The sequence below is a fragment of the Epinephelus fuscoguttatus genome, linkage group LG23, assembly GCF_011397635.1.
Source record: "Epinephelus fuscoguttatus linkage group LG23, E.fuscoguttatus.final_Chr_v1".
Classification (NCBI taxonomy): Eukaryota; Metazoa; Chordata; class Actinopteri; order Perciformes; family Serranidae; genus Epinephelus; species Epinephelus fuscoguttatus.
The window spans coordinates 18,693,778-18,709,146 of NC_064774.1; the positions used below are offsets into that span (position 1 = coordinate 18,693,778).

Below are 15,369 nucleotides of genomic sequence, written 5' to 3' on the forward strand. Positions count from 1 at the left end.
CTTCAATAACTCAAGTAACACTTCAACTCCTACACTTTATTCCCTTTTAATGCTTACAAGTACAAATCTGACACCCAAGGGACGGCTGAATTCCAGCCTGCGGCCCCTGCTACATGTCATCTCCCCTCTTTCTCCCCCTTTAACATTTAGACTGTCCAACCAAATAAAGGAAAAAAGCCCCCCAAAACTGAGGCTTGACTGATATTTCAGCTGCTTGTATCTACCACATGTCAGCTGACACTTCAACTGTCTTCAGCTTCTACTCTACTGTTGATTCAGCTATTTTCCGTGCTTGCATGTAAACCGACGACTCAATTGTTTACATGCCTTAAAGAGGCTTCAACCAACACTTCAGCTCCTTTCCATGTTACACTTTAACTGACAACAAATCCTTCAAGAGCTTCAGCTTCAATTTGTACTCCTGAACAATATTTGCACCAACAATTTTCAGCACACTTTAGATTTAATTCAGGAAATGTGGCTTTTTCTTGTTTTAAATCTCATTTTGCATGCATCTGCCATTCAAGCATATACTGTGTATTGATACTGGCAAAAATGTTCTCATTCATATTATGAAATTAAGTTTAACTATATCTCAAAGATCTGTGCTGATAGAATAAAATTACATCTTTTGATGTGGTTCACCACATTTAGATGTTCACAAAAAGCTGCCTAAATTCACTTTCTCAAACATTTTTCTTTTATCTACAAACTCCCTTTTGAGGACTTGTCTTTATGTCGTGTTATGTGGCAACAATTACCCAGCTGGCACCTGTGTTGGCAAAAGCAAACCATTTGTAAACGAAAGAGGGAGAGCAGAGAGAAAGCTGGCCGCAGCAAGGTGCTCTGGAAAGGTTGTGGGAAACCGGGAATGAGCTTAGTGACAAGAACAGTTAGGTCTTGTACAAATCAAATGGTCTGTGTAATTAATGCACGACACACACACACATACACACACACACACACACACACACACACACATTCCACCACTCAGATTTAAGCCTCTCTCTTGTTACCTATCCAAGCTGTCGGTGTTGTGCTCTGTGCTTTGGTAGGCCCCTCTCCAGCTCTCTCTGCCCGACTCTCCCTCACTGCTCGTGGGGAAGAGCTCCTCCAGGCTCAGCCTCTCTCTGCTGCTCTCCCCGGTCTCCAGCTCCTCCTCCAAGGAGCTGCTCTCCGCCCTCGTCCTGCTCGACGGCGAGGCCTCGGTGGACTCTGGTAAGATGTCAATGTCCGTCTCCAGGACCATAACCGGCAGCGCGAAGCAAGGGAGCTCGCTGGTGATCGGCTCGTCCATTGCTGAAACATCCTCATGGAAATCATCGATGTCTGTTTCCATGGGGACGTCCAGGTCTGCGTCCAGGCTGTGCACAGGACTTGGGCTGAGGGTCGTCTCTGATTCTGTGCCTGGTTCGGGGATCTTCTGGGGATCGATGCTCTGAAAGCCTCTGTTCATATGAAGCTGCTGCTGCTTGTAGTCGATGGAGAAGTAGGATTCAGGAGGTAAAACACCACCAACACCTCCGTTTTCTAGAACAGGTGGCAGGGTTGAGTCGCTATGAGGTTTGGGAGATGGGGTTCTCTCCCACTCGACTCCTGGTCTTGTGTTGGGCTGTTGTTTGTGAGGTTTTACTATTACTCTGTCCCGGTCGGGGCTGACGCTCATCTCAGATAAACTGCAAAGACACAAATAAACTTAATTAACGCAAAAATAAGAAACTAGTACACATCATTCGGACAATTCACTTGGACATTTTTAATTCATGGCACTCAAGTATCTTAACACCATCTTCGACTTTACCCAGCTCACCTGCTCATGCTGTTCGCTTTTGGTGGCAGTGGAGGCGGAGGCAGAGACGCCTCCACCCTCTCCTGCTGTCCATACGAGCCCCTCAGGTCCCTCTCTTTCTGGGGCGGAGCCACTGGTCTGAAGGCCCTCCTGGAGAACATAGGACTGGGCGGAGCAACAGTAAAGGCCCGGTCCTGCAATTGAACCTGATTCTGATTGGATGGAGCATGGGAGATGGGGTGTTCCTGCATTTGTGGTTGACTCTGATTGGACGGAGCATGAGAGAAGGGGTGTTCCTGCATTTGTGGTTGACTGTGATTGGATGAGGCGTGGAAATATTCCTGATTTTGGCTGCAGCTGCAGCGAGGGCAGCCCTCCATCACTTCCTGCCTCTCTGGAGGAAGACTGTAGGATCTTGGCCTGGATGTTTCAGCTGAAGGGCCACATGAGGACAATTGACTGGAATAGCGTCCCTCTGCGGTGTCGAAGGAGGGAGTGATGGAGTGAGGAGATGTAGAGGAGGAGAACAGGGTGTGGTGAGAGGCACGCCTGCGGTGGAACTGCTCCCACTTCGGGGGCGGCGGTCTTGGTGGAGGCGGCGTCTTCTTCCTGTTTGGCCGCGCAGTGCTGGCAGCTTCTCCTCCCCTGACGCCACCCGCTCCTTCCTCCACCTCGCTCAGGGTCTGGCTGGTTGCCACAGAGATCGACGGCGACCAGCGGTGGCTGCTGTCAAAGCGAAGGTCATTTTCAGACATGGCTCGTCCTCGGAGTGACAGAGGAGCTGGCGGGGGAGCGAACGCGTATCCGTTGCGATCATTGTGGCCCACGTCACCCTGTCTGTGGACCCATCGACCCTGATGGTGCTGATGATACTGATTAGTGCTCTCTGGAGGTCTGGACTCCCGTCTCCAGCTGGAGTAGTCCCTGTGATGTAAAGATGGGAATGACAGAGGATGAAGAAATTATATTTCTTTGTCAACAAACAGAGTACATTAAAGAACATGAAAGAAACACTTTAAAGGGACAGTTAAACATTTGTTTGCTTTTGTTCAGAGAGAGACACAAGATTAATAATACCACTTGCACACTCCCTCACTCATGTTTGTGTGTAAAGTATGGGGCTAGAGTCATGGGATGGTTAGCCTAGCTTAGCATAAAGTAGGGCTCAGTATCGGTACTTGATACCTTTAAGATATCAACTGAAATAACTCACTGCCATGTAGTGTCGTAACTCCTCCAGTCAATCTATACCTGCATTAAATCCTTTTTAAACCAGGGTTCTAATCCCGTACAGTCCCAACTCTCTGCTGGATTGGCAAACTTTCTGTTGCTGCCATCTCCAGAGCTGCTCTCTTCCTGGCGAATCATCAGTTCAACGTGTGCCCAGTTAGCATGAGCTAGCAGAGCAGCTAAACGGTCCCAACAAACTCACACCGACACCAAAACAGCTTGACTCTGTCGACACACCCATGACAGTTAGCCCTGTCACTCTGTGTGTAAGGCCAGGTTTACTGTCGCCAACTGTCTTAAGCGCGGAGCTCCCACTCCTGCAGCAGCAGCTACAACCCTTACAGTATGTGGTGTGGTAAAGTCGAGTGCTGTGTATTTGATGGAGCTGGCCGTTCCACGTGCCGAGATGCTACCAAATCAAACCACTTGTATTGGTGTCACTTTAAGGGTACTGTTGCTGTAATGTCTTTAAATGATGCCCAGCCCAAGCATAAAGACAAACAGAACGACAGTTTGTGGGTTGAGGTTGTTATTTTTTATCATAGTTATGGGGTGTAACTATTTCTTAGTTTGGTAGTTGGTGTATTTTTCATTATGGATGAAGCCAAGTTAGCCGTTTTGTCCATGTTGTGTATTTCTGCTAAGCTAACTACATCCTGACATGAGAGTGGTATTGATCTTTACTTTCCCACTAAGTATCCCAAGATGTGAATTCATCCTTAAAAAATTCATGACGAAATAAGGAACAATCAAAAATAAAGTTATCTACTAAAATTTAAAAAATGTTATATTGGGACTGTGTGGTTGATTGCAACAAACGCAATCTACTTCAAACCTGTCATCACTTTATTTAAAATTATGAGTGGTGTACTGAAAAAACCCCAACACAAATTCCCATCTAAAAAACAAAACTAATCTAGATTTTACAGGAAATCATGTGTTCATGCAAGATCCCATCACTCAATGTGAAAAGCTGGGTGCATTGAAGGATGTGTGACAGATATTTCCACATACAAAAACAGTCAGTCAGAGAGAGTGGTTAAATTACAGTAAATGTTTCCTTTTTACATTCCAGACTCTCTGAACTGTTTCTGTCTCAGGTCAAATATGAGCGGAGGCCTTTTTATAAGTCATGCATGTCCTAAATCCCCCCCACTCTCCCCTCACATCCTAACATACAGAAATCATCAGCCAACCACATATCATTATGGGCACATTTTAAGCACGGATGATTGCTCTGCACACTTAGAGCTCATTATAGTCAAATCACAGCCAGGCATGACTGAGTGGGATTTCCGCCCCCGTCAGTGCACAATGGGCCGACCCCACCTAAAGTCTCAAGAGACATGCTGAGAGAGAATCAGAGATGGCGCAAGTGTGTGTCCACCATGACAGTCAGGAGCGAGGAATCAGATATATCGAAGACAATCACGTCCGAGAAAGAGTTACAGCTTGTTTTAATGTACCTGTCTGTGTTTGGTTTATGTGGTCACTACAGGAAGTGGCTCACCTCTCAGTCAGGCTGTAGTTCCTGTTGAGCTTGGTCGCTTCCTGTTGCCGGGCGGGATACGTCTGTGGAAGACATTTTGAGGCGGTTAATAACACAGAAAGAATGAAGGAAGGCTTCAATGTGTTGGTCAGCACATGCTGCTGCTGGAGGGAAGTGGGTGTGTTACTCCACCCTGCCGTATACTTCACTGGTGATAAGGTTAATCTGGGTGGAGGTGTTTTCTTTTGTCAAAAACCTGCCTGGTAAGCTATCAAATTATTTCAGCTTAAATCACTTTTTCAAAACACATTTTATCACATGTATCTAAAATGAGTTATCAATACACAACACACATCCATCTGAAAGAATGTCAACGTGTTTTACATCGCTATGAGAACACAGGAACACTGCATACAGGCCGAACCCCAACATGAGAAACAAGAAACGTTATTTAAGTAATCATTTCACATTCTGCCCTGACACACTAAGCGACAGTTGGCCGTTGCTTAAAGTTGGGCTGTTGGTGAGTGTCTGCCACTCTTGTCCCACACCGTTTGGCCCTCATCGGCACTAGTTGGCCTTTTTTTTTGCCAATTCAGCCTGTTGAATCGGTGATTTCCAGGATTTATTCATCTTTACAATTAAAAAAAGTGTCTGTCCACACTGTACATTAAATTATGGCGGGAGAAAGATGCTAACATAACGTTAACCATAGATTAATGGTCAAACATATGAAGGACACGATCTACCACTTCAAGCTCAGATCTATGGAGGGAATTCATCTGGAAAAACATTTTAAAGTTCGTTATAACTCCCAAAATTAAAAAATCAGACAGCAACAAACCCAAACATGGTCGGTGTTTTAGAATGTGTGGTAATGTGTCTGCTGGTCAGGTTCATATTTTGTGGGAGTGTCCTTACATTTCCTCTTACTGTGCAGATGTGGTTACAGAGATCAGATCAATTATCAGCTTAGAGCTGGATTCTGACTTCAGTGTTATGTCTTTGGGAAACGTTCCAACTGGGCTGATACACCGGGACAGATATTAATTACAAATACTATTAGCAGGTAATGAAAAAGCAATAACCAGGAAATGGCTGAGTAAAGAGTCTCCAACTATCTCTGAATGGACAGAAATAGTTAAGGAAATTTATGTTATGGAACAACTGACTTTTCCTTTGAGACATGCTACAAGAAAATGTGAAAAATGTTGTAAAAAATGTATCTGAAATTTTATTTATATATTTCATTTGTATGGAAAACTTTGTTTTATTCCCCTTGGTGCTATGACAAAGAGAAAGGACTTTTGCTTATGAATGAGTGGAAGACCCCTCCCTCTTTAAAAACACCCTGGCTTTCAATGAATCAAAGTCATGGATCATAAGGACCTTTATGATCTAAGGACGGACAACCACGGACATAAACGACCCACAGTCCTTGATACGGCAATGTAACCCTTCTTCTATTCATTTTTTGTTCTACACAATGTTAAGTATTTCACCTTCACCTTTAATGTCCCTGCCTGACGTCCTTGGTTTTGTCTGTCACTATTAAAAATGTATTAAAAAAAACGACAAGAATCTAAATGAGGGTCTGAGAAACACTGATACAACTGTTTCCTGTTGATCTAAGAAATGATGCTCATTATGGCGACGATACAAGACTCTTCTGTGCAAAGCATTCAACCTGGTTTATTACCCCAACGCTGGAATGCTGAGCGAACTCATTGCACTCTCATTACCGGTCAGAGATACAGCAGCCAGCAGATAGCTGTGCAAACACACCGGTGGGGTACACACACGTACGCACACATTCCTGCGCAGAGGTATTTTCTGACTGTCTGCGATGCAAATCTGAACATTCAGATGGTGTTTGTGTTGGAGCAGTGGATGTGAATTTAACATATTTGGCCGTCACTTGCTGTCAACAGAGCATAAAATCCATAAAATGGTTACAACTGATAAGTTTGTGATAATAAACTGCTCTACCACAAGCACCTGGATGGCCCGTCTGCATTTAAATTCAATTTCTCTTGGGTTTTAAAGGGACATTAAGTAATTTCTAGCTTTAATTTCTAGGAGTTAGTGGGGCAAATGTCGGACTATATTTTGGCTGAGAGCAGTGACTTCTTGGAGTCTTGTCTATTAATTGAAGTAGACATTCAACAGAATCACCTGGTAAAGATGTAGTACATAAAATCAACATGTAAAGTACAGGAGTAGATATACTGTTTCGGTTTTTCCAAAATTTGCTTTTTTGTTTGACAGCAAAATGCAATTACGTCAACCCTCCATAAAGCATTTGTCAATGTTTTATATTCATATAAAATTCATACATTTATACAGAATATCGTATTTTTCTTAAGCTGGAAACAACATAATGCTCAAAAAAGACAGAGGACAAGTTAATTCCAGTGTTTCTTGTGCAGGTTTCACATACTGAAAACTACCAAAATCTTATAATCATTGTGCGACTGACAAAAAATTCAACATTTATATCATGAATAAATGAATGATTTCAGTGAATGTGTTTCAGATTCAGTATAATGAACATTATGCACGCAATGTTCTCTAAACTGACCTTGTTAAAATTAATATTCTTTGAGAAAATTGCACTGAAATGAAGATTTAATGTTCATATAATGAGGTGGGATGACAAAAAAAAAAGTAATCTAATAGCTGGATTTTGCCAACAACAATTCAGCTGAAATATTTCCCAACATGTCTGAGAACACGTCTCAAATGAGATAGAGACAGATTCCACGAATAACAATAATAATAGCAGCCAGTTGCATTTCTGTATTTTCACTTTCTGTTTCCTCTGTCCAAAACACTTACACACACGCACGCACGCACGCACGCACGCACACACACACACACACACTGGAGCATGAACGCAAACAACTTAATGAATGAATCTGAGTTCTCTTTTTAATTTAAAACGGTGAATGTGTGACCGAATTTTGTACATCTTGTTACAGATGTGTTTCCCTTTGCATGTGTGTGTGCCTCTGTGGATAGTCTTATCACAGCCTTGTAGTCCATCCAGCACATCTGTTACCTTTAAAGATATTGGATGTCGTCAGTGGCAGATATGAAACAAGATTTCAAGGCACAGGGTTATCGCCGTGGCATCAAACCAACAACCTTTCATTTGAAAAGGATCCCAACGTGGAGGGAGTTCAAGGCTCCCCTAAGGCCTCCGCACGGCAAAGCACACACAAAAGCAACTAAACAGAACTGCTGAACCGAAGATACGTTTAGTCCAAATCTAATGTCAGTTTGGTTTGTTCAGTGTCAGATGATAAGGTTACTAATAGGCTGAGGTTCAGAGGAGTGTCAGGAGTTCAGACGAGGGGCTGTACCCCCCTGCCAAGAGGCTCGAATCAGCTTGTGGTAAAAATGTAACCCAACGCTGCTATTATCGCTGACACAAGTGTCCGCCGCTGTTGCCCAATCTCCCTCACGTCCATGAGCTATTTGAATTTTCAATGAGAATTTCAGACTCTGACCACATGCAGGATGCGAGCTTCGACTTCAAACCAACCGTTCAACCACGGAGGACTTGGAGTGAGTGGCCACTTATGGCTCCAACATCCTAGTGTGGCCACTTGATCCTCTTTCTGGTGCTGGTTTTAGAGAACCAAGATAGTTCTCAGTCTCCAGTGGTCATTTCAGTTAAATCCAAAACCACAGTCTGATTTCAGCGAGCTGCAAAGTTTATCTTTCTCTCTGAACGGTGTTACTTGGTTTCAGTGCTGCAGGGACACAGGCTGTTATTCAGCTTAGCAAGCCAGCTGCTGGAAATCTGTTTGGCTTGTAAACATGCTGGTTAATGGATGTAATTAGAGCCCCTTAGGTGGTTGTATCTCCACAGGACCGATGCTTTGAAATACCATGTTTCAGGTCTTATGATTGTTGCTTTAGTATACAACTTTATTTATCATTAGTGTTAACAATAGCAGGGCCATCTAGGCCAGTGAGTAACAGTTTAAAAATTAGGCATTTTAACCAAATAAGTGCTCGTAAAAGTTAAACATAAAACATTTTAAAGCTGTGGTCAAGGTGCAGACTAGAACCACAACAGGTGAGTTTACATAGACCCTAATATTCCACAGGAAATTTTAATTGTGTTAAGAGTGGTGATTTAAACTTATGATACTCCATTCAATAGCACAATATTAGCACCCAATAACCACGGTAACACTGTCTGATTGTTTCTCTCTGGTTGGAATAAATATACTTTCTGCACGTTTGCCCCACGTAGGGGTTACATTAGGTGACATATGGGATGCATGTATCGCACAGACAGCTGCTTCTATGAGCCTCCCCATGCAGACTTTGACAGAGAGTCAATCATAAATTCCAAAAATGTTTGGCACTCTGCTGGTGTTATGTTCTTATGTGAATAAATGGACTCTTTTGAAACAGTCGCCTTGTGTAACGTTGCTGCTAAAGGCTCAAAGGCACAGTGGAGTCCCTGGACATCATGATCGTCTATTGCTACCAGCAGCCTGCAAATGAGATATTTAGGTTGAGTAAATTGCAGCCTCCACTGAAAGTCTGCATGTGAGGTGTTTAGGGGATATCTGAAATTTGTTACTAAAGAAAATAACCTTGGTTACACTTATGTTACTTAGGCTACGACTAAATTGACAGGGGAACCACGTCTTCTACTTCTAAATCTCCCCTCCTACATTTTTGTATTGAATAAATTGAATTTTCCTAATAAAGTTAGGAAATGTCTACTGTTTCTCTGGCACATTAGATGCTTCACAGCAGGTGGAACCATTTTGTGCAAGTCAAAAAAGTTTTATTCTAATTAAATGCTTTGGGGCATGTAGACTTACATCTTATCAAATCGCTTCATTTAACCTTCACGTAAACACTTAAGTTGGAATCTCAAATCAGAATCTTTCAATTGGACTAAAGAAATATTGTCCATGCAACCACAGCTATTATCCCTGAAAATTTGGGAAGCGATAAAAAAATGTTGGATGTAGCCCACTTAAATCTGACATCAGGAAAGTGTGTGGGAGACAGTTTCAGATGCTGTTTGACCAACTGAAAAGCACTTCAGTTGAAAGCACACCAAACCCTATATACAATTTTCACCAAGATGGACTCATGTCTTCAGAAAAAAAAAAAACTGGTGCCATTAGAGTAATTATGCTATAGACACAAAGTGGCTTTAATAGAAATAAATAAGCTCATCACAAAAATTTCAGAGTCTCTGCGAACCTGTTTATACCTGGTATTAACATGCATCTTGGGTGATCTGATCACAAGAGGAAAGCGCTAAATACAAGTGTAAATGACCACTAAGATGCACTGTGACTAAAACCACTTGCTGAGGTGGTATGGAGAGCATTTGAACACATCTTTGTAGTGCAAATGCTAATGCATTTTGGACTACGTCATCAATGCAGGACGTAGTGGTTGTTTTAGTGACAATGCACTAACGCTCTTTAACTCGTCCATTTCATGACTATTTGGACAAAGTATTGCATGAAGATCTTTGGTTTTGCCCTATAGAAGGAGACATGTTGGTATTCTACAAACAGCCACATCTCCAGCTGTGCAAGCATGCTAGCCAGCAACTAGTCAGAGTGTGAATATAATAACTGTGCGCAGGGCATCTGACCTTCTGGCAGACAGAAGTAAAGAACATGAGTGGTCAGCCTGAGACGCATGATAGACACAGGTGTGAACGGCGTTGTGTCTCTTCTGTCCGCTTCTGTTTGGATCTCCAAAAAGCATGTTAATACCAAGTGTGCTCTGAGTTATATGTAGGTGCACCTATTGCATGTTCTTCATGCTTAGCTCACCTCTCAGTGAACATATTTCAAGCTCAAATGCCAACTGACCGAAACTTCAACTCACTCCAGATCACTATCATCCATTCCTTCAGCCCAGATTTCACTCCCTGTCTCTTTCGGTCTATAAACCTGACAGTCAAGTTTATAACCCAGATCCAGACTCTACTGACAGCTAACCTGGCAACCCCCGACTCCTCCATGACCCATATAAAGGCTGTCTTTGATCACTGGTGAAAACAGAATGGGCCCTATTTTCATGTGTTCATGTATATCTTTTGATGATCTTTTTTCTGCCTGAGAGCAGCAGTCTTACCTCTGTAGGTGTGTAGCTCCTCGTTGTGTATCCTTGATGAAAAGGTTGCTGGTTCTCAGGGGGCTGAGCAGAGGTGTTGACAGGATGAAAAGCCGACCTTGGGACTTGATTCTGGGTTTGGCTGTGGGGGAACACCTGAGGCTTTGGCTGGAAGTTGTGTTGGAAGTCTTGATTTCTTTCTTTGATGCCATAAAACTCCTGATGTGAGGTGAGCTGAGCATCATCTTCTCTCTCCAGCTCTTTCTCTCTTTCTTTGTTGAGACGTTCCTTCTCTCTGGCTCGCTCCATCTCTTTTTCTCTCTCCAACTCAAGTTCCCTGTCTCTTTCCCTTTCCCACTGTCTCACCCTCTCCTCTCGTTCCCTCTCCCGCTGAATCTCCCTCAGCCTTGCCCTCTCTGTTTCTAAGTCCCTCTCCTTTCTTTCCCTCTCCCTTTCTCTCAGCCTCTCTTCCCTCTCTCGTTCTCTTGCCCTCTCTTCCCTCTCTCTGGCTTGTTCCCTCTCCCTCTCTTTCTGCCTCTCCCTGCTGGTACTCACAGACATTCTCCTGGCTTCCACAGTGTTTGGAAGCAGGGAACTGTCCTGCTGAAGTCCTCCTTGATATGAGTATCTCCTTTGGGTTGGGTACTGACCGAGCTCCCCTCCTTGGAGCTCCGGATGGTTGGGGGGTTTCTTCTGCCTGCGACCTGACAGACTGGAGACACCTGACACAGGCACACCCTTGCTCGTCTCCTCAAAAAACTTCATTCTGTCTGCAAATGGAAGGATATCTGTCTCTTCCATCCGAGAACAGGAAGAGGAGCGACTGTATGAAGAGGAGGATGAAGAGGTGAAGGCACAAACCCCATGCCGTGACCCTGTGACTCCCAACACCTTCTCAGTCAACACTCCACACCGTCGGTCTGGCTCTGGTTGCAGTTTATGCTCAGGGGTCCAACGCCAGCGGCGGGCCTTGCCAGCAGGAGCTGGTTCCTCCACCACTCGGATGCCTACACCAAAACTGGGCACTCCCGGGTCCAGAATCTGCACAGACCTGGATATGTTGTTGTTTTGAGTGTAGGTTGTTGACTGTGTTTGCGAGACATCATGGTTTGATTCAACTGAGGTGCTTGATTTCTCGACTGGTGCTGTGGTGCTGGTATCTTGGGGGCTAACAGAAGAGGCAAATGCAACTTTGGTACTTCTTTCCTGGGCAGACAGGTCTGGCTCCTCATTGAGGTCTGGACCCTCTTCCTCCTTGACAGTTTCCCCACTACAGAGCAACCCTCCTGGGCCCCGGCTCCTTTGAAGCTGGGCCTTTTTCCTCTGGATCTCATTGCGGAGGTTGGTGGCAAATCGCTCGTTACGACGGCGATTTCGACGATGGTTCCTGGACGCATTTGACTTCTTCATGTCTGTCTCTCCTGCTACACCCTCCTCCTTTTTAACTCCACTTCTTCCTCTATCCACTGCTTTCTGCTCCTCCAGTAAGGTGTCCACACTGGCAGCAGCACTAAGAGGCTCAAAATCTCTCTCCAGTATCTGATCAGAGCTCAGCCTTCCCTGGTTTGACGATCCAGTGGGATCCCCTGGTACACTCGCAGAGCGACCCCAAGGAATATGATGCTCGATTTGCGGAAGGGCCTTGCCATTTACAGCCATCCCTTCCAGCCTCTCACCTGAATCTCCATCATCATCATCTCCATCCAAGAACACAGATCCTGGAGTGGAGCAACGGCTGCCTCCCCATTTGTTTGATGTAGCGTTGAGGTGGTTGGGAGAAGCTTCTTGGTCCTCCTTTGTGGGCTGGAGTGATGAATGGGACCACTGGCTGCTACAAGGGGACGAGGAGGGGTCAGGAGACAGACTGTGAGGCTCCAATGAAGAGCTGTCACTGTTAAACTGCAATAACTGAAGCTGTGTAGCGAGGAGCTTCTCGGGGGCGCTGTGCCGGTGCAGCGACGTAGAGGTGTGCTTAGTCTTGGAGTGCATTATATTAGACTGCTTTTGAACCTCCATGGGGGGTTCTGCAGGTAAAGAGCCAGGATGAGAGGAGGTGATAGGGACTACGGAGTCCGTCACTTGATCAGAGAGGTGATCTGAAGTGGTGTCTGAATTGCAGTCTTTATTAGCACTAGCATCACATCTCATATGTCTGATGTCCTCAGTCTGTCTTTGGATATAGTGCGAGTCTAAGGTATCCTCTTTGAAATTCCCAGTTTTGTCACCTTCTTCTGGAGCAGGGAAGCCATTATGAATTCCCGATTCAACATTCAGAGAGGACTTGTTTTCATCATGGTAAAAAGAAGCACTGGAAATCTCAATTGGAGCGGAGACGCAACGTTTGTTGGCAGCATCAGGGCGACTCCGGGTTGCCCTAAAACTGTCCTTCCTGGTTGGAGGCTGAGGAGGATTCTTTCTCTCAGTTCCTCTTTCTCCATTTCTTGTGATCTGAAAGTCTCCTCCCCTCCGCTCCTCTTCATAACAGCAAGAGGAAGGCCTTTCTTTTACCTCAACAGGTCTCGGTTTTGGCCTGGTCAGCGACCTGGATTTGACAACAATAAGCTGTGCCTCATCAGGGGCATCGCCAGATGAGCTCCCCAGGGTCGAGGTATCACCACCAGGGTAGCCTCGACACGCTGGCCCCAGGCTTTGGAGGAGGTTATCCATGGAGCAGGCTTCACCGGGCCTTAGTGGCACCGTCGCGTAGTCGGATGTGTTTGAGCTGGCAGAGAATGAGCTGTAGGCAGAGTCTCTCTTGTTGTTGAAGAGGGTGGGGTCGACGGGTGAATTATGGGAGTCCGAATAAGGCTGCGTGGTGGGTGTTGGTGTGTCCAAGCTCTCCATGGAGCCCAGGGAACTGCTTCGGTCTGTGGAGGAGTAAGGTCTGGACAGTTGACCCCACTGCAAGGACAAGTCACTGCAGAGAGAAGGAGACAAAGAAGATCAACTTTAGTGTTTAGCGCAAACCGATCGCAAGCAGACGTCACGGCGGTCGCTGGGGAGGTGCAATAAGCATTTGTTGTTGTGCTCTGACATTTTATAGCCTATTAAAAATCTGAAATAGTTGCAATTCCCCACCCCGAGACATATACAATATATTGCTCTGGAGCACAGCTTTTGAACTGTACAGCTGGGGAATCTGTTTTCTATCAGTCCTGAGCCAAAGATCCACAGCAGCCCCATGTGTTTTCAAAGACCCTCGGAGGAAGCCTCTTAAGGCAGAGAGGGATTTCCTCCTCATCAACTCCCACTGCCTGGAGTCAACATCTCTAAGTCATCCCCTTGATTCCCCTCTTCCTCTTGTGGATTCTTCCTGTCCCATCTCTTTAACATCAACTGCGGATTCATTCCAAAATGATGAGCACCTCTTGAGACCAACTCACTTAAATTTGATTGACATCACAAAATGGTTTCCAAAAGTTTCCGTTTACAGGATAGTGCACCATTTACACTTTGCTCTGATTACATGACATGATGTAAACAGAGGAGCCTGCTCATGTTTCAGTTCATACTAACTTATATTTCATTTATACAGCCAATCAAGAGTCATTTTCCCTAAAATCGCTTTTTCAGACAGTCATTTTTTTCCTTATCATACAGCCCTCGATACCAACCACTATGTCCCTAGTTTTAATCAGACCTGTCACTTCTGTTGAACTATCTTCTTTCTGTTCCCCTTGTTTGAATCTGTCTAATAATAGGCCAAAAATGCAAGAACAGTTGTTCAAAAAGATGGAAAAATACAACCCCAACTGCTTGGCGAAAACCACATAAGACAAAATGACAGAGTTCTTTTCAGCATAAGGAGAGATTAGGAAATGGGAGTATCAATACTAGCTCCAGAAGGTAAGGGCACACAGTGTTTCTGTGCACGGTTGGAATAAAATCTGTTAAGTCTGCAATAAAAATGTCATTCTCGTTTTATTGTGGTAAATCTTTTTCCTATGAAGACAAAAGAGTGGTCACTGATGCTTTGTATTTCTTTACTGTCTTATTGAAACCACAGGGAATGTTTCCAAGGACACAGAAGAAGAGGATACAGAAGAGAGAAATTTCTAAAAGTGCTTTGATCTTAAACCAGTATAGTGAAAAGACCAGCAGACTGTCCTCGAGCTGTTTCTGTGGTATTTATGGTTTGAAATCCATGCATGATGTGAAAACTGATGGGGTTTGTTCCTCTTTTTTAACCCCAATATACTCTTCTCTATGATGATTATCTGCTCATGTAGTCAGATATGTTGGTGGTCTGCAGAATTTGTGCGGGTCATTTGTCTTCTTTATGCGCTCATCACTTAGGCACTGTGTACATAAAGTCCATGACATTTTATTTAAGGAGCATTCAGTGGTTTTGCAAGTTTTAGCCCATTTATTAGAAATCCTGCATGCTTTATATCACACCTTTTTTTCAAGTGATTCCTCTGTGGTTAAGAAAAGAATGGAATTTGTTTGGCAGCCATTGGTTTTCATGAATTTCTGCACAATATGAGAGTCAATTAGCCCACTGGTTCCCAACCTTTGGGTCCTGGGGTTGCGAGGCCATCTTGATTGAAGGGAATCTAAGAATCTCGCCTATATCTCAGCATTTTATTCATTTATGTGAAGAAATAAGATAATTATTCAAGATATAAACTTTTATAAAAATTCTCACAGAATAAGGTGCGATGAAGACCCAAACACAAGCTATATTCACAGAGCCTTCACTCTCTGCTAAACAGCCTCGTCCTGCATTAGAGACGTATGTGGTTAAAAC

The 15,369-nt window shown here is 44.2% G+C and overlaps 2 protein-coding genes across 4 annotated transcripts in view; one reads left to right on the forward strand and one right to left on the reverse strand.

The window, feature by feature from the left end:
- The window catches only part of rps4x (ribosomal protein S4 X-linked), a 569,691-nt gene that overhangs the window by 321,334 nt on the left and 232,988 nt on the right, over nucleotides 1-15,369 (forward strand). The gene's annotated exons all lie outside the window — the stretch shown is intronic.
- shroom4 (shroom family member 4) overlaps nucleotides 1-15,369 on the reverse strand; it is a 123,506-nt gene that overhangs the window by 7,931 nt on the left and 100,206 nt on the right. For all 3 annotated transcript variants that reach the window (XM_049569279.1, XM_049569278.1, XM_049569280.1), the window contains 4 exons: nucleotides 10,641-13,536; nucleotides 4,530-4,591; nucleotides 1,811-2,713; nucleotides 1,017-1,676 (listed from right to left, as the gene is read on the reverse strand). In XM_049569279.1, coding sequence (XP_049425236.1) covers nucleotides 1,017-1,676; nucleotides 1,811-2,713; nucleotides 4,530-4,591; nucleotides 10,641-13,536 — 4,521 coding nt within the window. The remainder of the gene's footprint in view (nucleotides 1-1,016; nucleotides 1,677-1,810; nucleotides 2,714-4,529; nucleotides 4,592-10,640; nucleotides 13,537-15,369) is intronic.